At 43.9% G+C, this 21,683-nt stretch overlaps 1 protein-coding gene and 1 pseudogene across 4 annotated transcripts in view; one reads left to right on the forward strand and one right to left on the reverse strand.

The window, feature by feature from the left end:
* The window catches only part of ZNF286A (zinc finger protein 286A), a 64,851-nt gene extending 64,147 nt beyond the window's left edge, over nt 1-704 (reverse strand). For 2 of the 4 annotated variants that reach the window (XM_037068793.1, XM_037068791.1), the window contains exon 1: nt 14-504. In XM_037068793.1, the coding sequence (XP_036924688.1) occupies nt 14-50 (37 nt within the window). In that variant the 5' untranslated portion in view covers nt 51-504. Of the gene's footprint in view, nt 1-13; nt 505-622 lie in introns of those variants that run through there. The other 2 variants (XM_037068792.1, XM_037068795.1) reach the window with 2 other exon arrangements.
* Nucleotides 705-5,329: 4,625 nt separating this feature from the next.
* Nucleotides 5,330-5,941, forward strand: LOC119002767 (GTPase KRas-like; annotated as a pseudogene).
* The last annotated feature ends 15,742 nt before the right edge of the window (nt 5,942-21,683 follow it).

The raw sequence follows: 21,683 nt of genomic DNA on the forward strand, positions 1-21,683 counted from the left end.
CGGCAATTCTCACCTCTTTTCTCCGGCATTTCGGCCAAATCTCTCTCCATGATCACCAATCCGCCTGATTCTGAAGATTCTGATCTCCCTGCCCCCTCAGTTCAGAACTGTCTGGACAGAGGCCTCCCAGTTCTCCTTCCTGCCTTCCCTCTGGGGGCTCTGCGGAAAGGCTTGGATAAGGTCGGGTCCGGTTTCTTCCTCGGTCCTATGAGGGTGATACCTGGAAGCCCGGGGACAGCATTCCTGCGACTGATCCTCAGATGCCTGTTTCTGCCGCTTGGAGCCGTACCTGAGGGGACCGAGCTGCTGGGAGAGATGGTGCTGGGGCTGCAGCGGAGGTGCAAGGTGTGTAGAAAAAAACGGACGGGTTCGGGGCTCTTTGCAAGGCCCGCAAATGCCCCGCGCCCCGCCCATCGTGCTCCGAGGGCACCGCACTCGCACCCGAGTCCCCGGGAGGCGGCACCGCCGGAGGGATTCAGGCCGGAGGGTGAGGGGATCGGGCTATGATCTGCCCTCGAGGCCCCATTCACCAACTCGCACTCCAGCCCCGACTCTGCACAGATAGCAGCCCCAGGGCCACCACCGAAGCCAATCGGAGAAAAGCTGCCTCAGAAAGACCAACTCACCTCCCATCCAGGCTTGACAAAGGCTATGAACTTCTCCCTCTAGCTTGGAGTCGCGCATGCGTAAGGAGGAAGCAAGTCTGGAGAGCCTCCCGAAGCATCAGAACTACGATTCCCAGAAGTCTCTGGGAATTGCCAAATTGTGTTTCTCTGCAGGTGGGAGTACACGTGGTGCAATAGGGGAATGCGAAAGCTCAGCCCTCTCCTCGCGAGAGTATGTGCCTCATCTTCTGTGTCAGATCTACACCACGAGAGAGCGCTGCCTAGGAGAGTTGGAGCGGAGTCGGTGTGAGTACCGCGTTTCTCTGCACGTGGGGACTACAGCCCAGGGCTCAGGGCTGCCGAAGAATTCAACCTAAATTAATCTAAGTGTAAGATATATTAGAGGAGCCTGTGGCTTTTCCATAATTTTGACTCCCCGAACTCCTTTGCTTTCAAGTGAGGTGAAAGGTGTGTTTTTAGGAACATCGGGGTTGTATACGCAAATCGATGTTAATGCATCCATCCATGGACTACTGTAATACTGAAAATTCACGTATGAAATAGGTAAGTTGAAGAGATTCAACCAGTTTCAATAAATTTGAGCAAGAGATTCTTTTAAGCAGCCATAACCATTAATTTAAATTAAACGAAAGAGGTGGTTCTCTCAAAGGAGCATAGTCAGTCTCTCATCCTGTTAGTGGACAAACCTGCCCCCCTCAAGCTCATAGTGTTTCAACTGCCCCTCTTCACAAACCCATTTTAAAAGCAAGAATGAGAATACCCTCAACTCTTCTCTGTCTCACTGTCTATCACTGTCATATTTATTATTTCTTAAGTAATTCCAATTTGTCCATCTTCCTCTATTCCCATACTAGCATTTTAACAATAGACCACAGCAAAAGCGACATATTCTAATGCTTGTTTTGCTAGGAGACTTCTTGCTGGTTTTGATGAAGGAAGTGGTGACTTTTGGGAGGCCCACATAGCAAGGAGCTGTGGGTGGCCTTCAACAAATAGCCAGCAAAACCTAAACTCTGTCAACAACCCACAGGGGCTTGGAAGTGGATCATTCCTGCTAGAGCCTTCACATGAGAACCTGATCCTGGCTGACATCTCGATAGCCAGCTTCAGTGGACCCAGTTAAGCTGTGCCCAGACCTTTTAGATGTATTATGCTTTTTTGAGCCACTAAGTATATAGTGATACGTAGAAAAAGATAACTTATGCAGATAAGTCTACTGATTTGATATCAGTAGAATTCTTCTGATGTTTTTTTCCTTGTGAACCCATATTCCCTACGCCCAGGCTATAAACTGGTAATGTGTGGAGGGAAGGGAAGCAAAAGCCTCAAGGTGTTTCCTGTCCCTCCTTTGACTTACCAGGAAGGGCACCAGCTCTAGGTGAAATATATGTATGTATGTGGGGAGAAGAGGAGAAACTTGGGGAGATTTCAGTTGTTTTCCAAGCAGAGAATCTATGGTGTTAGAATTTGGCATACCACCCCCTTTACCATCCTCTTTCTACCAGGTGATTAAAGATCAGGTATCCTACCTTAAGTTGCCACCTCCTTTCTCCAAACCCAACCTGGAGATCCTCTAGAAGGGAGAGGTTGTTTGATTACAAAACTATTGAAAAATTCATTGGAAACTCTGGGACACATGGCTACAGTTGGTCCTAGGATGTGTATGTGTGTGTGTAGATTATAAGAGAATGACAACCACAGTGGAAGACTCCTTGATGCCACAAAGGGACTGTGGGGAAGTGCTCTGGGAGTGTGGGGTGGGTTTTTTGGGGGTTTTTTTAGTGTTTTGTTGTGCTACTTTCTGTTCATCCCTGCATTGCCTTAGGTACATCTTTCCCACTCTAGCACCATTGCAGTATAGCCTTAGAGCTGGGCTGGGAGAGGAGTAGATACTAATAGATAAAAGTGGACCCATTTCAAACGGTTTTATTCACCTTTTTCCCGCTCTGATACACACGTTTGTACACATACCTGCAATGAGTCAGATGGTCAATGCAAAAAGTAGATAGTGATGGAGATGTTCCCTGAGGGATAAAATCACCTGGTAGAAAGAGGATGGTAAAGGGAGTGGTATGCCAAATTCTAACACCATAGATTCTCTGCTTGGAAAACAACTGAAATCTCCCCAAGTTTCTCCTGCTCTCCCCACATACATACTTATATTTCACCTAGAGCTGGTGCCCTTCCTGGTAAGTCACAGGAGGGTCAGGAAACACCTTGAGGTTTTTGGTTCCCTTCCCTCCACACATTACCAGCTTATAGCCTGGGTGTAGGGAATATGGGCTCACAAGGAAAAAAAACATCAGAAGAATTCTACTGATATTAAATAAAAGTAAACTGAACAATTTACAACAGGTGAATGAAATGTATTCTTTTTTATTTTTTATTGTTATTCTATTACAGTCATCCCAAAATTTCCCCCTTTGCCATTCTCCGCCCATCCCACGCCCTACTCCCACAGTCATTTTGCACACTGTTAAGCTGTCTTAAAAGAGACAAAGGAGGACATAAGATACATTAAGCAAGAACTTATAAAAACACTGTATGAAAAATATAATGGTGGAATAAGTCATTTAATACTTCATTGAATAGCAGAATGTGTGAAACTGAATAGTGAATTTGAAAGCCAAACTATCAGTCAAAAAACATTACTGTTTAATCAGATATCAAAATTTCAGGAGGGAATTTCAAAAAGGTGAAAAATGTAAAAGGAATGTCAAATGATTGTATTAATGGAAGCTCCATGTTTTGAATGGAGCATTTCAACCATTTATATGGGAAGGAATTATTGACAGGTAACAAGCTAGGTGGGGGAGGGTCAAGAAGAAAACAGTGGCTTCTGCCTGCACTTCTCTCTGGGAGAAAGCTGCTCCTCCAGCCTGTGCTCTGAAGCCCAACAATGCAGGTCTTCCCTGTAAATTGCTGGCATTCAAGCTCTTGCCCCAGCGCTGGAGCTCAGAGCAAGTGAGTGTCAGTGAGTAATCTGTGCACTAGCCCCTTAAGGGGAGCACCTGGGACTCCAGCAAACAGCCCTCCCTTTCACTCAGCTGTAGTCCCTGCCTGTTTTCACAGCCAGAAAGCATGGGGAGTGCTCTCCCTGGCACTGGGACCCTGGGCTGAGGGTGTTCAGAGGGGCTGGGGCCTCTCCCTCCTTGCTCTTCCATTGGAAACCTCTGCAGCCCGGATACTAACCTTCCCTACCATTTCCTAAGTGCCACACTGAGTGTGGGGCCTGCTCCTTCCCCCTTCTCCAAACCTCCTACCAGGATCAATGCACTTTTGAATATCCTTAGAGGACTTCTGCTGAGCCAGTCTTCAGGCTGTCCTCCAGGGGTGTTGTTTTGCAGTTTAGCTGTGATTTTGATGCAGTGATGGGGGCTGTGAGCACAGCATTGACCTACTCTGCCATCTTGAGGAAAATTTCTCCCTTGCAATGTTTTTGTGAAAACATTACAGCGTTTGTCCTGTAGCTTTGTTTTGGAATTTGCTGACTGCATCCCATGGTGTTATTTTGTAACTGGGGGGAACTTCTTCCCAGAAATGGCAAAGAGTGAAGATGCATGCATGGAAGATGGCACATGTGTGTCACCCTGGGTGCCAGGATGTCACTTGCATAACACAAAAAGCCAGCACACTACTCTGGTGACAAAAGCCAGGCAGGTAATTAAATGGGAGGAACATGCTTTCCCATTCACTTCTGCCATGGTGGAGATTCTGGGGGAGATCCTTTAAAAGGATAGCGTGCAGAAATGCCTCTCTCTCTCCTCCTCCACCCCCCCCCCCCGATTTTCTCCCCTCTGTGCAGGCACAGACTGGAGTTCTTGGGCCCAGAAATTGTGTCCTGGATACCTGGGGATGTTACAGGACACCTCCCTGATTGCCCCAGGGCAGGCCTGGAGCATAGTAAGCTTGGGATAGGAGGGTGGGGTGGAGTGGAGAGGCTTGGGGCCATTCCTCAGGCTCTGGCTGACAAGCCTGAAGACCCTCCCCAATGTGGGAAATCACTTGGCTGCAGCCTCCCCACAGCCCAGATGTGTGGGCCAGCAAGTCTGTCCCCCTTCCCAGCTGGGAAGCCGTGGTAGCTGTTGTCTGCATGGGTCAGGCCCCATGCCCCTCCCTGAGCTTTTCAGGCCTGACCAGGAACACTGCCAGTGCAGGGAGCAAGGCCAGTTAGAAGAGGTAGGGTGAGGAGATTAGCATGGGTAAGTCTGGGGAAATGGTTGGCGACAAGCCCTGCACCCATTCCCCTGCAGACAAAGCTGTGGGAAAAGCTGTGGTAAAAGCTGCGTTGGCCACCAGCCAGCAGCCTGCTCACTCCTCCAGTTTCTTTGGGGATGGGATAGACATCAAGTAATCTATTGTATATTTATAAACAAAAATTACATTTTCCTTTTCACCGGAATCTGTAGAGTTACTGCCTCTGGGTGGCAGGCAATGAGACCCCGTTGGTTGTTTGGTTATAGCAGTGTTGCCCAATGTGGGTCCCTAGCTGTTTGTGGCAGGTCAAGCCCCACCCCCACCACCACCACAAGGGAGTGGGACTGTGGGGCTTCCCAGTTGCTGGGAGTTCCCCTGGGGCATTTTCGGCTTAAACACATCTGGTGGTGAAAATGAAACTAGTCTGGGAAGGGAATGGACTCTGCAAAGGAGGAAGAATCAGCTGAGTTTTAGGGCTGAGACCTGGGGTCTGAGTGAGGATTGGCCAAATTTTGGGGAGGCGCTGAAGGCAGTGGTAGGGGTTAGAGCCTCAGCAGCTCCCAGACCTGCTGAAAATGCCTGAATATAAACTTGTGGTAGTTGGAGCTGGTGACCTAGGCAATAGTGCCATGATGATACAGCTGATTCAGAATTGCTTTGTGGATGAACATGATCCTACAATGAGGATGCCTAAAGGAAATAAGTAATAACAGAGACAGTAACCTGTTCCTTGGATGTTCTCGACGAGGCAAGTCAAGAGGAGTACCGTGCAATGAGGGACTAGTACACGAGGACTGGAGAGCACTTTCTTTGTGTGTTTGCCTTAAATAATGCTAAATCATTTGAAGATAGTCATTGTTACAAAGAAGTGAAAAGACTGAAGATGTACTCGTGGCCCTGGTAGGAAATAAATGTGATCTGCCTCCCACAACAGTAGACACAAAACAGGCTCAGGACTTAGGAAGAAGTTACAGGATTCCTTTTATTGAAACATCTGCAAAGATAAGACAGGGTATTGACAATGCCTTCTATACATTAGGAAATTCAGAAACATGAAGAGGAGATGAGCAAAGACAGTAAAAAGAAAAAAATCAAAGACATAATGTATGATTATGTGAATATAATTTGTACTTTTTTAAAAGGTATACTTAAGTAAAGGTGGTAATTTTTGTATATTACACTAAATTATTAGTATTTTTTTAGCATCACCTAATTTCCTTTCTGTATCACCCAACCTGTTAGCTGTTATTTTGAATGTTTATTTTTAAATGACAGTGGAAGATTTGTTTTCCTTCAAGTGCCAGTATTCTCGGAATGTCAGTTTTTGAACTAACAATACCTGTGGGGGGTGGGGACTGAATACCTGAGATTTCTTTCTTGGGGTTTTTGGTGCATGCATGCATTTGATTACTTCCTTACCTGAATCGGAGAAACAGAAATATAATGTCTCATGTTTATTGGGTTTCCTATACTATTTTAAAATTGTAAACAAATTTAAATGTTTGCAGCAAAAAAAGAGTAAAATAAGTTTATGTAAGTGAGTGTTATTATTTCCAGTTGGTGTTCTGTGTTGGTCCCTGAACCATGCATGACTTTGCATTTAGACATATGTTTGTTTTAAGCATCCATTTCTGAATCATTTTAAATGGACCATAAACTGGCAACACCAGTGATCATGCTCTTTGGTTATGCTCTTTTTCTGGGGGGAAAGTTCAAAATATGTGTTATAACTTGGCTGTAAATACCCTTCTGGCTATATTTGCTATTGAAATCAAGTGCTGTTTTGTAAATATGCTTCTCTACAGGAATGGTGTTCCAGTGGACTGTCTAGTTTACTTACAGACTTTGAAAGTTAGCCTCTTGAGCTGAGGTTTCTCCACCTTTGGAAGTGCTGAAGAATATAGACACAGGTCAGGTCAGAGTCACTCTCCATGATAAATTGAGTGAAGGAGGAGCCCAAATTTGAAAGAAAGAGACTTTTTTTCTGTGACTTGGACTGAACACAAGGAGAAATCATACAGGATTTTTTAAAATTGTGATTTGTGATTACTATGAGAATAAGTTACTGCAATATGATACTGGTTTTCTTATTTTTGTAGGATGGTGTAGCAGACCCTGTCCAGCAGAGTCCGCCTGTTGTGGCTGACGATGAGGATCAATGCACACGCGACAACAATCCTGTGTGGAAAAAGGGAACAGGCACAGCTGCTCTCTCAAGGGGAGAGTGCCTATGGGTGCCTCGGCCACTCCCTCAAGAGGGGAGCGCCCCGACCCTTGCCTAGACTGGCTTTTATTGTTTTCCTGGGGTCTTACATCAAAGAAAGACTTATCATCTATCACATAAAACATTATTGTCTACATTTTAGGTACAATCAAGGAACTAAAAGTAACATGCAGAGGGGAATGGTGGTGAGCTGATTAGCTCTGTCCTTGGGAGAGCTCACACAGGCTTTGGAAATTACCTTGAAGATAGACAACACACATTTGTTGCTTTAGACCAGGGTGAGGGAGTTTTAGCAAGAGCAAGCTGTAACAATCTCTAAGCATTTTCTAGGCCTGATTTCCATGGGAAAACTCGGTTTGAAGATCTGGTTCCTGCCCACCACGTCGCATCTGTAGGTTTTCCATACAGAGCTGAGTCACATTTGCCAGGCCAAGACAAACCGGTCCCCTACAATTCCACTCCCCCTTTTTTCCCCTTTTTTTGTTAAGGCTGTTGTGGTAATACATCACATAAGACTTGCTACTTGTTGGTCTCTTGTGACCCTAGCCAAATAATTTGTAAATGTATCATAATATACAAAACATTATTAAAATCAGTAAACAACCAGCAGCTCCATTGACTCACAATCTTAGGGTGAGTCCATCAAACCAGTGTTTTGGGTTTAACGAGCCAAGATTATCACTAAGGGTTTGAAGAATCTCTTGTTTAGTTAAGCGTTGAATGTTCTGTGCCTGTTTGTGTATCTCCAGTTGTAATTTATTGATTTGTCCTTTTAAATTAGTAGAAAAAGCTCCTCTTAGGTGATGTTGAATATCACTCTAGGAATATTGGCTGGAGTTCTATTGTAGTGGGGTGACACGCAGTCTGGAGAAACCAGGATCACAGGTCAGCTGCTGACGGGTCACTAGCGCATCCTGGCGTTCACTGATCCAGTTGAGAGCTGATTCAACTGTAGAAAGTCGAGTCAGGATTTCTTAATCAATCTGGGCCTGTTGAAGCATTTCTGAAGTGGAATTGGTTAGGAGAATATCAATAGTATGAGCAGTTCGAACTGACCCAATGAGGGCAGTAGCTGTGAGAACTATAGCAGAAACAATAAATGCAATCAAAGTGTCAACAAACCATTGGACTCTTTAAGATTAAAGAGGCCAGCGCATTGTTAAGTGCTATTATGCCATGGGGATCTTCCCATTCTCTGGTAACATTAACTGGCACCCATATCTGAATTTGTCTTTCAATTATATAAACTGTAGTGAGACTTAACTGAGTAATATTGAGATGAGCAAGACAGCTGGCATATATGGAGCCTTCAGGAACAGGCAAAGAATAAATTTCTGTTGATTTATTATAAAAGACTTGAGTTGTCCCTGAAATTGCCAAAAACAAGTAAGGGTGAGAGGTACAAACTGTGACCCAATCTTGTTTTAAAGGGCCATCCTGATAGAGGCTTTTAAAAAAATTTTTATACAGGCATTTTCTAGTAATAAAAGGCAAGCCCATTTTCCATGAGTTGTAATGCCAAGGGCTAGTGTGGTTGAGAGAAATGATTCTGTTAATAGGTGCCCCAGTACCGGGCCCCTCCCACCACATATTATTATATAGGATTTCAGGCAGAGCTGAAACTATTGTTGTGCCAAACTTAGCCAGTACTTTCCAATTAGCTCCCCAGTTCTCTACTACAAAAGGACTTTTGGGGAGAAAAGCAATAGTAGCATTCGGTCTTCTGCACAAAGACCAAGAGACTGAGTCTTTGTGGCCTATGTCTAAAGTACAAGGAGGAACCAGAGGGGTATTGAGAGTATGATAAATCTTCTCCTGGGTACACAGGCCAATTATAGTTACTATGGAAAACTGATAGTAAATTACTGTATTGCTCTTTGCTTGCAGTATAAAGTTGTTCTTTTAAAGGAAATCACAAAGTGTCAATAAGAACAGAAAAATAAACTAGTAAGTACTTAGCAACATAAACTGCATTTTTTGGCACCAGAATCCAGTGTTTGTTTTCTTCTAGTTGGCCAGTGTCAGCTGGGCCACCTGGTCTGCTAGCTGATCGGTTTTCATCTCCAGGTAGTGGAGCTTGATGTCTGTTTTGTTATATAGCTTCACCCTTTTAGCTGGAAGCCAGACAGGACCTGTAGGGATGGAAACACATGCATACCCACTTCCCCATGTTAAGAGATCTACAGAACTCTGCCAAGTACCATCTCTCAGTGGATCTCTGTATAAAACTTGAGGATAAGATGACTGTGATTCTTTCTTCTGAAAAATGTTTCTCAATTGGAGTACAGAGTGATTCATCACAGTTTAGAAAATTGTAAGTAAATTTAGTTAACATGATCAAATTTTGGGGGGTACACTCCTTACTCCCCTTTTTTTTGTTTTTTTAAGAAGATTTTTAAAGGTATGATGCACCCATTCAACAATTGTCTGACCGGTTGGATTATAAGGTATTCCTGTTTTATGTTGGATATTCTAACACTGAAGGAAGGCTTGAGCAGAATGGACAAGATATCCTGGGCCATTATCAGTTGTAATTTGCTGAGGCTGACCCAAATGACTGAAGGCTTCAAGCCAAGGGGCTTGTATATTTTTAGCAGACTCTCCTGTTAAAGCAGATGTATGTAGGGCATCAGAGTAAGTATCAATAGAAATGTGAATGTATCTGAATTTTTCAAAGGGAGTGTAATGAATGACATCTGTTTGCCAATTCATTTGAGAGCTTAGTCCTTGAGGGTTAACTCCTGTGGATGGAGGTGCCTTAGTAAGGGCTTGGCACTCAGGACATTCTGGTGAACAGCCTCTGATCAGAGCCTGCTGTGTGTCCCCCTACTGCCCTGACCCTTCCCAGATTCCTGCCATTGCCTCAGGAGCCAGTGCCCCTCTGATCAGGGGTACTCTGGCCAGCTCCTTTTTGCTTCATTTTTTGTGCTGTTAAATATTTGTCTACTGTAAATATTTGAGTATCATCATTGGTAATAATGCCTATTGCATAAGAAATAGGAGTGGAATCTAGGAAACAGGAGCTGGAATCCTAAATTAGAGAGTAAATATAAAGTTATCAATCAGTGCAAGACACAATTAAGTAGTCACTATATCTGAATTTTCTCTCCCTATTCTCTGATCTGCAAGTTTGTTAACAATGAGACTTTAAGTTGAAACATTTTTCTACCTTCAAGTCTCTCTTATTTTCCCTAAGTTCACTCTTTCTTGACTCCATTTCATTTTAAAGTGTGTGCCTGCTACTTCATTTCTAAGTAACCATTAATTCCCCCTTAACTTTGAATCTCTGGAAAATTCTCAGTTACCTCTTTCCCCTGGCATTGTGACAAGTCCACATTTTTCCTTCCCACCCTTGTTTATTTACAGTTTTCCCAATTTTTGCCATGTTTTCTACAGAACACACAAAAACTGCAAAGAGAAATCTTGTGCTCAGGGAGGGAATTTGCACAAGCACTTTGTCCAGTCATCGTCAGTACGTCCTCCTCCTTATCCTGTACTGAGCTATTGGATTAAAGCAGCCCAACCTGCCAACAGCAGCTAGAGCTGCTCTGTTCAGTGCTGCAGGGGAAGCAGATTTCCACCTTTCAACCCATCACATGCTCACACTGGGGGCTGTGTATGTGGTCTGACAGTCCTTGGTTCCAAAAACAAGGCAGCCCTGGGTGTGGGGTGGTGCAGGGAGGATGTGCATCATGGTCAAGACCTCCATCCCAACTCACAAGGAACCAGCAGGGCCACTGTGACAACTTCTGTATTTTATTTATTCCTCTTCAATCCAGAGTGGATTTGAGGTGGTTTGGTTATATACTTAAACATTTCTTCTCCCTTCCAGGGAGAAGAAAGATTAATCCTCAAGGGTCCCAAATTTCTGTCTCATCTGAGAAATTAGTTCTTGAATTCAGGTATGGTAACACAGGAATACACTTCCATGTTCCTTTTCTCACATCTCAAATAACAGAAATGGCAGGGATAATTCTTTTTTGTTAGCATTACAGGTAAAATTGTGAAATATGTTTACATGAACCTAAAAGTTTAAAAAGTCTTAAAAGGAAAAATGGGGGGGGCAGGCAGGGTTGGGAATATAAGACGGAAACCTGTACTTGAACAAGAATTAAATAAAAAAATTATATTAAAAAAAAGGGAAAAATAGGCATTGTCTAGTGTATATTTCTGGGCTGATTCTGTGGAATATTGTATGCATTTCTTGTTTTTGATCTATATTACAATTCTATAAATGGTAGATAATTGATATCAATGCAAATGATTATTGTGATAGACATACAAATGAATTTTGTCCACTGGAAGAAAAACTGCACCCCTCTTTCCTTTGGAAAGAGCTAGTTTTCCATCTATTTGCATATCCATTTGCTTCTATGAAAGGAAATTCATTTCACCATTGCTGATCATCCATGTTTCTGCTCCTTGGATTCTTCCTTGAAGTGGTGGTGATGTCTTCCTGGTTCCCTTGAAAGTGATGAATTAAATAAATATTTTATTATTTGTATGAAGTCACAATTCTATATTTAAAAAATTACCCCCTAGCATCATTTAAAATCATAAACCATAATAGGATTCTAGTAAGTGAAAATGCAAAGAAATCAAGTCAGAGTGAATGTTAGAATTACGTTCTGGGTGTGCAGCACTAGGCCAGAGGCTGAGAATGAATGAATGAAGCTAGGACCTGGCATCTGGACCCGGGAGCCATAATCTGCTGAGACATTTTCCCCTACAACAGTGTTGATGGCTCTTTCCCATCAGTGTTCCTCAGGCTTTGGTTAACTCTCCTCTCTGTGACACTGCCCTATCATGGCCTCACTGAATGAAGCTCATCCTCGGGCTCACACCTCTCTCGTTGCATTTCCACCACTGGCTGCCATGTTCCCTGCCAGGGAAGAAACGACCTGCTGTCCCCACCAGCACCCCCAACTCAGCATGCTCCAAACTTGATTCATCATCTTCTCTGAAAGACCTTCATGTGGTTTTTCAATAAATGGCTCCACAAAATGCCAGAAACCCAGGAGTCAGAGCCCAACAGAGCCGACCTGCTGACTAGAAAATACTCAACCACGCACCTCAGATGGGTGCTCAGCACTACCACCAACTCCCTGTCCCTCCAGGAGGGTTGCCTTCCTTCTAATGGAGATGAGACTGGTCTCAACACTGTCCCCCTCTTCCTGACAAATGTCCCCTAACAGCTCAGGCCCTAGGACCACACTTTGAGAAAATAAAAGGAAACTATGAGAGAATTCCCTAATCTTCTCATCATCAAATCAAATCTACATATGCATCTGCAGCCATTTTGTTTCTTTTTATCATTTATCCAACACAACTGAGCACTTATGTCCTAGACACTTCCTGAGTGTTGGTCTTTGAGTGGGGAACAATGCAGAAAAGTCCTTGCCATCATGGAATTTACGTTGTAGTTGTGGAAATGTGCCATAAACAAGGAAAAATCAAATGTTAGCTAAACATAAGCAGGGTTCATGGGAAGAGCACAGGGGAGTGTGTGTCTCAGCTCCCACCTGCTTGGGGTTCCTTCCCTCCAGCTCTTTCAGGATTCACTCCACTCCCAGAGCTGGCACCTAGGTCTTCTTTCTCACAGACCACTCCCCTCATGATACAAACAAGCTTCCATCTTTTAATAAAAGGCTTCTTTTGACTTTAGATCCTTCTACAGATATCTCTACATTTCTTTCCCCTCCTTTATTTGTAGTACAACTTCTGAAACATTAGTCTACACCTGTGGTTGCCCAATTGAGGTACCATGGCCCTGAGGACACTTGAAAACTCTACAGGATCCTTGCACACACATCATTCTAAAAGGGTCCATTTCCAGATCCTCTACATGATACGTGTGCTCTTTAGTCAAACTGAAATGGCCCAGATGAGGCTGCTGTCATAACACCTCTCCTCTCACTTCCTAAAGGGCAGCATGCCCCTTGGCCCCCAAGCCTCCTGCCTGCTCATGTGGGGGGTGATTATAAAGTAGAAATATGCATTTCAGTTTAAGTAACCCCCTTCAGTGGTTAATTCTGGTCCCTCCACCCTTAGCACTTCCTCTCCTTGTCAAGGTTGATGGGGAGCTCTCAGAAAAAGGGTATTTGGGATAATGTTGAAATGCCCCAAAATCAGAAAAATGAAGTCAATTTGGATTATTGATACTGACTTCCTTAAATTAAACTAGTCTGAGGGGGCTACCAGATGTTTTCAGGTAAAAAAAAACACACAACACAACAACCCATGAAAATAAACATTTAAATTCACTGCTTTCAAATTCAGTGTGCTTTAATAAAGTAATAGTAAACTAGGTTGTTACTTTTAATTGTATCAGGAAAATCATTCCAATAAAGTCAATCTTTACTTATTCCACTTTTGAAAATGTTTAATATTTTCAACTTCTAAGTTAAAAATGTAAACTTATGAAAAATTTCAGGTGTCAACTCAAAAATATTTAATGTGGCACACACCTTCTATTAGGGGTGTGTGAACAAAAGCATCTATCACAAACTCTACCACATGCTCAAGGTCTCCAGGGTCTCACTTCACATTTGCTCCTTGGCACACTCTAGTCACATGGAGGCTCTGTCACTAGGTGTATTATGTACTCAATTTCAACACATTAGAGACCACCACCGTTAGCTTGTACAGCCATGAATCTTGGATCTATGTACAGACTACTGAATAAAATTTCCTCTGAATTACTGTGCCTGCATCTGACCTTCTAAGTTATCAATTAATGAGCAAAGTTTAAACTTGGACATGTTCCTCTAAAAGATTTAAGCCTGTGCATGTAAAACTGAGTTGTTTGCTTGAGTTCATAGGTACCTTTCACACTGCTGGCTGGCTGGAGCCTCATTATTTTTGTATGGTGCCTGTATGGAGGGCAGGTGCAGCTCAGTGCAGGGCACATGGCTTGGGGAACAAGGCACAAGCTGGTTTTTAGCCCCATTCTCCACATGCCCAAAAGTCTCCTCCTGGATTAGCCTGTGAAATCTTCAGCAAATGTGTTAAATGTACACTTGCTTAGCTCAAGTGTGTTTGATTCAGTTCATGTTCCTCCCTGGGATTCTCCAGCTGTACACAGCATGTGAGAGTTAGTTGTGAAATACAGTAGTCCTCCCTCCCTCATCATGCTTTTGCTTTATGTGGTTTCAGTTATCCGCAGTCAATTGCCACTGAAGAGTAGTAATGGAAAATTCTGGAAATGAACAACATATACGCTTTAAATTTCACACTGTTCTGTGTAGTGTGATGAAATCTCTCGCCATCTCTCTTAATCCTAAGCATGACAGGAACCCTCCCTTTGTCCAGAGTATCCATGCTGCTTACACTACCCATCATTAGGTGCTCATTAGCCACCTCTGTGCTCAGACTGACTGACATTGGATCCCAGTGCTTGTATTCAATAACCCTTATTTTATTTAATCATGGCTCCCCAAGAAGTGATGCTGACAATTCCAGCATGATACCAAGAAGTGGTAAAGTGCTGACTTTAAGTGAAAAGGTGCATGTCCTTCACTTAATATGGCATTTTGTCATCTCACATAATGACAAGAAGGGTGAGTACAGCACACTAAGATATTTTTGGAGATTGAGAGAGACTACATGCACATAACTTTTACTACAGATTATTGCTATAATTGTTCTGTTTTACTAGTAGTTATTGTTGTCAGTTTCTTACTGTGCCTAATTTATACATTAAACTTCATCATAGGTATGTGTATGTAGGGAAAAAACATAGTGCATATAGGTTTGGGTACTGTCCATGGTCTCTGACATCCACTGGGGGTCTTGGAATGTACCCCCAGAAGATAAGGGAGGGGATATTGTAACAAGTGAGGGACTAACATAGTGTAGTATAAATTTTGCCTGCTTTCTATAACACTTTTGTTTGTGCTTAGAAACGTGAGCATTCTTAGCAATCAACTTTGAAGCAACAGTTTTCTATCATCTATTCTTCGAGCCTTTGTGTCAGTTAAATTAAGGGAGTGCAATTCTTATTTCTGTAATCAAATATTTACTCAGAAACAATACAGATAAACACAAAATAAAACACAGATATAATCTGGATGCTCACTCTCAAATCATAAACACAACCATAACTTCTGATTGCATATTTTTATTACCTCATGGTTCTTATTCATTTACTGCATTGAGTATTATACACCTGCAGTTATAAAATAAGTCGATAGCAAAGAAATATACTTTTACCAGTTTTACATATAACAGATTTCATTTCTTTCCCATTTTTGAAAATAGAATTTATTTTTTAGAGCACTTTTAGGTTCTGCTATGTGGTGTACTTACATGCTGGAACCCTAACCCCCAATGTGATATTCTTAGAGATGGAGTCTTTCGAAGGAAATTTAGCCGTGAGGGTAGGGCTCTCACGATGGGATTATTAGGGAAAAGCCCTCATAAGGAGGGTTTTAAGAGAATATTTTTTCTCTTTGATCTCCCCCATTAGTGCTCAATAACATGGTATTGTCTGGTACCAATTTATTTATTCGTTCACCTACAGAAGGACATCTGGGTGGTTTCTAAGTTTTGGCAATTATGAATAAAGCGCTATACATCTTCATGGGCAGGTTTTTGTGTGGACATAAGTTTTACTTCTTTTGGGTAAAAATCAAGCAGCATGACTGCTGGATCTTATGGTGAAGGGGAATAACCCTTGGGGGAGGGTTCCTCAGATAGGGGTCATTGCCTGTCTGAGGAGATACTCGGGGTAGGGGACCCAGGATGTGACCTCACTTCCTGATAGCAGAGTCCCACAGAACTTGGAACCCTGGTAACCAGGCAGCCATATTCTTAAATTGCCTCTCCCCAGCTCACTTAGAGCAATTTTATCCAGCAGGATGTTTGCTTGTTGTCTGCCCATATCCCAAGGCCAAGGCATCAAAATAAGAGGAGGTGATGGTAAGTTCCACCACAGCCACCACTGTGTCCCATCACAGCACGGATGCCTGTGGCCTTCTTCATGGCAGAACAGAGAGGTAACACACAGGGAGCCTAGGGTAGTTTTTTTTTGGGCCAGGCCACCACTCAGATCCCATCGGAGCAACCCTATATAACCTACATGTGTATGCATGTGTGTGTGTGTGTGTGTGTGTGTGTGTAAGGGGATTCCCCATGCAGGAACAGGCTGAGAATGGTGAGAAGCCTGGTGGGCTGGTCATGCTCAACCCCAGTTGAAGGCTGCTTAGGTGCATGTGGAGCATGGATGTCATCCTCTGCCTGAAGTTCAAGGCCAGGAGGTAAATGTCATTGCCCCTGGGTGGAGGTCTGAGCAGACTCTGCACTGGCCTGTCCTGGAGCAGAAGGTACAGTGGGCAGAAATAGCAGCAAGTAGGACCCACCAGTGTTTGAGGCCTCAGAACCAGCTACCAGTCATTTTCATCGCAGAACCCAAGGCAGGTTTGGGAAGAGAAACAGGTGGTTGAGGAAGACTCCTCCATATCTCCTCCACTGAGGGGTATGTGCCCCCTACCAGTGAGGGCCCAGCAGGCCTAACATGATAGTAGCCATGCAGGGGTCTGGGAATCCAGAGCCCATGGATGGGGGAAAAAGGACTCCTCCGAGGCCACCCAGGCTCCACAGGCCACTCAAGATTTCAGACCCCACCTTGGAGCTTGGTGGCCACATTACTACTGCAACTGGGTCAAATGACATGGAGACCAAGGAGGCTGAGCCCAAGGGTGAGAATGTGGAAAAGGTGGGTGTGGGGTGGTGGGTGGAGGTACAGTAAGCTTATGGGAAGGGGTTGATGCCAGACACACAGGGAGAACCCACAGGGGCTACCCTGGAGTGAAGACCAGAATCCAACCACCCATCTGCTGGACTGTCTGCAGGGAGGATGTCCTGGGGTAGCCCCTGGGCTGCGGCTTCTCTGGAAGGCTCTGGCTGTGTTCTGTCTGTGGGGGGCAGAGGTAATGTAGGCATGGGGGTGATCTTTTCTCCTCTCCCACCTTCAGCACCAGGTAAGGAGGAACAGCTTATTGATAAAAACCCTGCCCCAAGTCCACCAGTGAGGGGCAGGTGGTCCCCATGCCAGAGGACCATAGCAGGCCGATTGAGACAGTGGCCACGCAGGGGTCTGTGGAACCTGGGAACTTGGTTGGCCATAAAGGGACACCTCCAAAGAAGCCGCCCAGGCTCCACAGGCCACTCAAAATTTCAGAATTCATCTTGGAGCTTGGTGGCCACATCCCTGCAACTGGGTCAAATGACATGGAGACAAAAGAGGCTGAGCCCAAGGGTGAGAAGGTGGACGAGTTGTGTGTGGGGTAGTGGGTGGAGGTAAAAGTAAGCTTATAAGGGAGGGGTTGGTGCCAGACACAGGGAGCACCCATAGAGGCTGCCCAGGTGTGAGACCATACTTGGAGCACCCGTTAGCTCTACTGTCCATGGGGAGGACATCCTAGGGTGAGTCTTGGGCTGCTGTTTCTATGAAGGCTCTGGCTGTGTTGTCTGTTAGGGGGGAAATGGCAATGCGGGCACATGGGTGATCTTTTCTTCTCTCACAACTCTAGTAGGAGTCCAGGAGGCAGAACAGGCTCCTGATTCAGCCGCTGTCCAACATCTGGAGGAGCTGGATGCAGGGTCGGACCAGGACAACATTCCAGGCCAGGAGGGTTGCCCATCGCCAGGGGTCATTCAATATCCAGCAGCTGCTCTAGTTGCAGCTGTGCAGTCATGGCCAGGCTGTGCAGCATCTAATCTGAGGGAGGTCCCATCCTGCCTGCCTAAAGAATCCTCCTTGAAATCTGGCCTGGTTCCCACCACAGGGAAGGAGCTAGTTCTGTAAAATGCACTTGGGCCACTTCTAGAGCAGCGTATTGTTCCTCTGGCTCTCCCTCTCCCATGTGAAGTTTTTGTCCCACCTGTTTAACCTTATCCCTTTATATTCTTCAATTATATATTCCTGTCCTCCATGGCAAGATTAACTTTAAAAATTAAATATTATTGTTTATATTATAAATTGTGCTACTTTTGAGCATGATGTATATTCTCGACACTGTGCAAGCCTCACCACTGACCAGCTGCAGGATGTTCCATTTCCCCTAAAGGAAACCCTGCACCAAAAGTACTCACTCCCCACTACTCGGCCCCTGACATCCCCTCATGTGCCTCTGTCTCTCTTTTTTTAACCTGTTCTACACATTTCCTATAAGTGGAATGTTAGAATAGGTGCATTTTTCTGTTTGCTCACATATTTTTGTTATTTAAGAGGAAAATCCCTGAGGGATTAGAGATCAAATATAAAAAAGAATCCACTTTGGTAAGTGTGCGCATAATCTCGGGGTAGAGATACTGTGCTAGGTTTGACCTGAGGACCAGAAGGAAGTCAGGCAATGGTTGGCCCATCCTGTGCCCAAACAAAAGTGAGAAAACGCAGATCTGGAAGGACAAACCACAAGCTGGAGAGCATTCCTCACAACACAAGGCCAGAGGGAAGTGCCACATGCCTGTGGTGCAGCAACCCCTCGAGAGTCCCTGTTTCCTAAAAGGACAGAGGGTGCATAAGCGCTGCCAGTCTCTGCAGACACCCAACCTCTCCAACGGGAACACGTGCACTGTCAACACTGGGGCCAGAGCACTGTCACCCTCAGACTGGCAGGCTTCTGGTCTGGTGGTGACCAGCCTTGGAGACAGCGAGGAAGCAGAGGCCCCAGCTGACCCCCTGGAGGGAAGGGGGAAAGGCCCCTCCCCTGGGAGAACAGCGTGCAGGACCCATCTTAGTTCCACAGGTGCACAGCTGCCCCTGGCAGTGCTCATGCTAGGCGGTCTCCCCACAGCACTTCCTGCACAATTTTTCAAGGATCTGTTTTCCTGGCTACTGATCAGAGCACCGGGGAAATTGCCTGGACCTGGGAAAGACTCTAAGGTCCATGGAGAGAAGATGCATCCACGAATCCTGGTCCACATTGATGAGGGAAGCTGAGCAGCTCTAAAGTGGATGCAGGGGTCTGTATATGTCGACAGATAAAGACCTCAGTAGTCTTCTCAGGGGAGACACATGCACCAAGGGTATGCACCCAGGGTCCTACCTGGTACACCACACACATGTGATTTCCTCAGGCATACCCACATATGTGATAATTCTTCCTGTGACAGAGACAGACAAACAGGATGAGAACAGTGGAGCCTGAGGGAGCCACCAATCCACTTGTGCATGGGGCCTGATTCTCAGCTCTTGTTGGAAGCCCTGAGCCAGGTGAAGAACCAATGCTGGCCTGGTAAGTCCTGGAGACACTTTCCCAGTTTCTGCCACTGTCCCAGGAAACCACAACTCAATCCCTTCGGAATATGACCCAACACTTTCCAGACAACTCTGTCAAAGAAAATGTAGGAATCAAAACTGAGTGTCTAGTATGGCCACTGGCTAGGGGAGTTTGATAATTTGAGAACTATGAAAGAACAACATGGACATATTGTATTAATATTTGTATTTATTTTCCTGCCTCCACTATTTTCTTGTATAAACATTAATATTTGTATTTATTTTTGCTTCAGTTATGAAATTCTAGGGGAATACATTTTATAACACAAAGGGAAGAAAATATTGGAGGCATACAATCAAATAATCAGAAAATTAATCTTAAATTTTTGTTGTAATTTTGGTCACTCAAGCAAGTCATTAAGGTTTAGGCCCAACCTGCTAATTGGTGTCCTGGCCATTAGTCTTGGCCTTTATTTCATAATCCACAAGTTCTCCCAGAGACATCTATTAAAATCTAAATCTGATCATGATAATCCTCTGGTTAAAAAAAAGTCTAAAAATGACAACAAACTCAGTTATTAACAAATGAACCTAAAACAAAAACGAAAACAAAAAAACCAAACTAAGCAAACAATAGAACAGGAACACAATCACAGGAATGAGGATCACATGGAGGGTTATCAGTGGGGAGGGGGAGGAGGAGAGAGGGGGAAAAGGTACAGAGAATAAGTAGCATAAATGGTAGGTAGAAAATAGGGGGCGGGGATTAAGAATAGTACAGGAAATGTAGAAAACAAAGAACTTACAGGTATGACCCATGGACATGAATTAAAGGGGGGGAATGCTGGTAGGAGAGGGTGTACAAGCTGGAGGGAAATAAAGGAGGGGGATGGGACAACTGTAATAGTATAATTAATAAAATATATTTAATTTAAAAAAATAAAAAAAAGAAAAGAAAAAATCTGGCTTCTTACTATATATAGCACAAATTTAGATTTTTGGTTTTAGCTTCAGAAGGCTTTATGGAGGCCCTGGCAGCTGTGGCTCAGTGGATTGAGCACTGGCCTGCAAACCAAAGGGTTGCCATTTTGATTCCCAGTCAGGGCACATGCCTGGGTTGCAGGCTGGGTTCCCTGTTGGGAGTGTGTGAGAGGCAACCATCACACATCTATATTTCTTTCCCTCTCTTTCTCCCTTCCCCTCTCTCTAAAAATAAATAAAATCTTTTTAAAAAATGGATTTACATAAAATATTAGGTGTCAATGTAAATGAATATCAATCAATAGAAACTGAGCTGCTTTAGTTAGAGATGCAGCTAGAACACAACTTACTAGTTGCTGGGGTCTTTGGAGTGGTCACCATAAGGCACAATTTAAAAATAACTTGTCAAGACATTATATTTCAATCTATTTAATAGGGCCAGTGACTTTTCTAAAACTCCCAAGTACCTCATTCTAGCAACTCTCTCCATCACATTTTCCTTTTTGGTAATGCCAAAAAGCTACTACTTGTAGCTCCTGAAAGGTAGCATGTCTTTCACAGTTTTCTATCTCTGCTTTTGTAGTATTGATTCGTCCCTTGGACAATCTTTCTTCTCTTCGCAGTAATTTCTGTCTGCCTTTTAAAATCATCTTTAGGTGTATTAACCTACGAATCTTTCCCTAACCCATAGATAACATACCTATGTGTTTTATCCTTGCTAAACCTGAGACACATCCCTGTCACACAGTTTTTGAGTCTTTTTACATATATGTACATAAAAAATATGGCTGTATGCTACATATTCTCAGAACATGTCATATTGTAGATATCTATTACATAATTTTTGAGACTCCAACTTTGAATTATAGCAGGGCAAGCCTTAGAATAAAGTGATCTAAGAAGTTTGAGGAATAAAATCTCATCATAAAATATTTTCTCTGCTCCAACTAGCCAACCATTGTAAAGTATATTCTAGAATATGGAGGCATAGGAAAACACAGTACCTGCCTCCTCGCACAACCACATCAAAATTACAACTAAACTACAAAACAAACTCATTCAGAACTGCCAGAAATCAAACTGAATGGAAGTCCTACAAGTAGGAGGAGTGGAAGGATATTTTTGGAGCAAGGAGTCCCAGCCCTAGCCAAAGGTTGTAGTGCCAGGAAGAAAAGTCCCCATAACATCTTACTGTAAAAACCAGCAGGGACTGAGGCTAAGAAAGAGGGAAACAAAGTCCCAGGCAGTTCCTCTTAAAGGGCCCATGCACAAACTTACACTCACTAATTCTGAGCTCCAGAGTGAGGGCAGCAAATAAAGGCACCAGAAACATCTGGGGAGAAACTGGATTTTTTAGCATCAGGGTGAGAGCTGGGGTCAGCTTTCTCCCAGACAGAAGTGCTGGCAGAGGCCATTGTTCCTTTTCTGAGCC

This window comes from Sturnira hondurensis, unplaced genomic scaffold (genome assembly GCF_014824575.4).
Source record: "Sturnira hondurensis isolate 20B ecotype Veracruz unplaced genomic scaffold, ASM1482457v3 Scaffold0018097, whole genome shotgun sequence".
Classification (NCBI taxonomy): Eukaryota; Metazoa; Chordata; class Mammalia; order Chiroptera; family Phyllostomidae; genus Sturnira; species Sturnira hondurensis.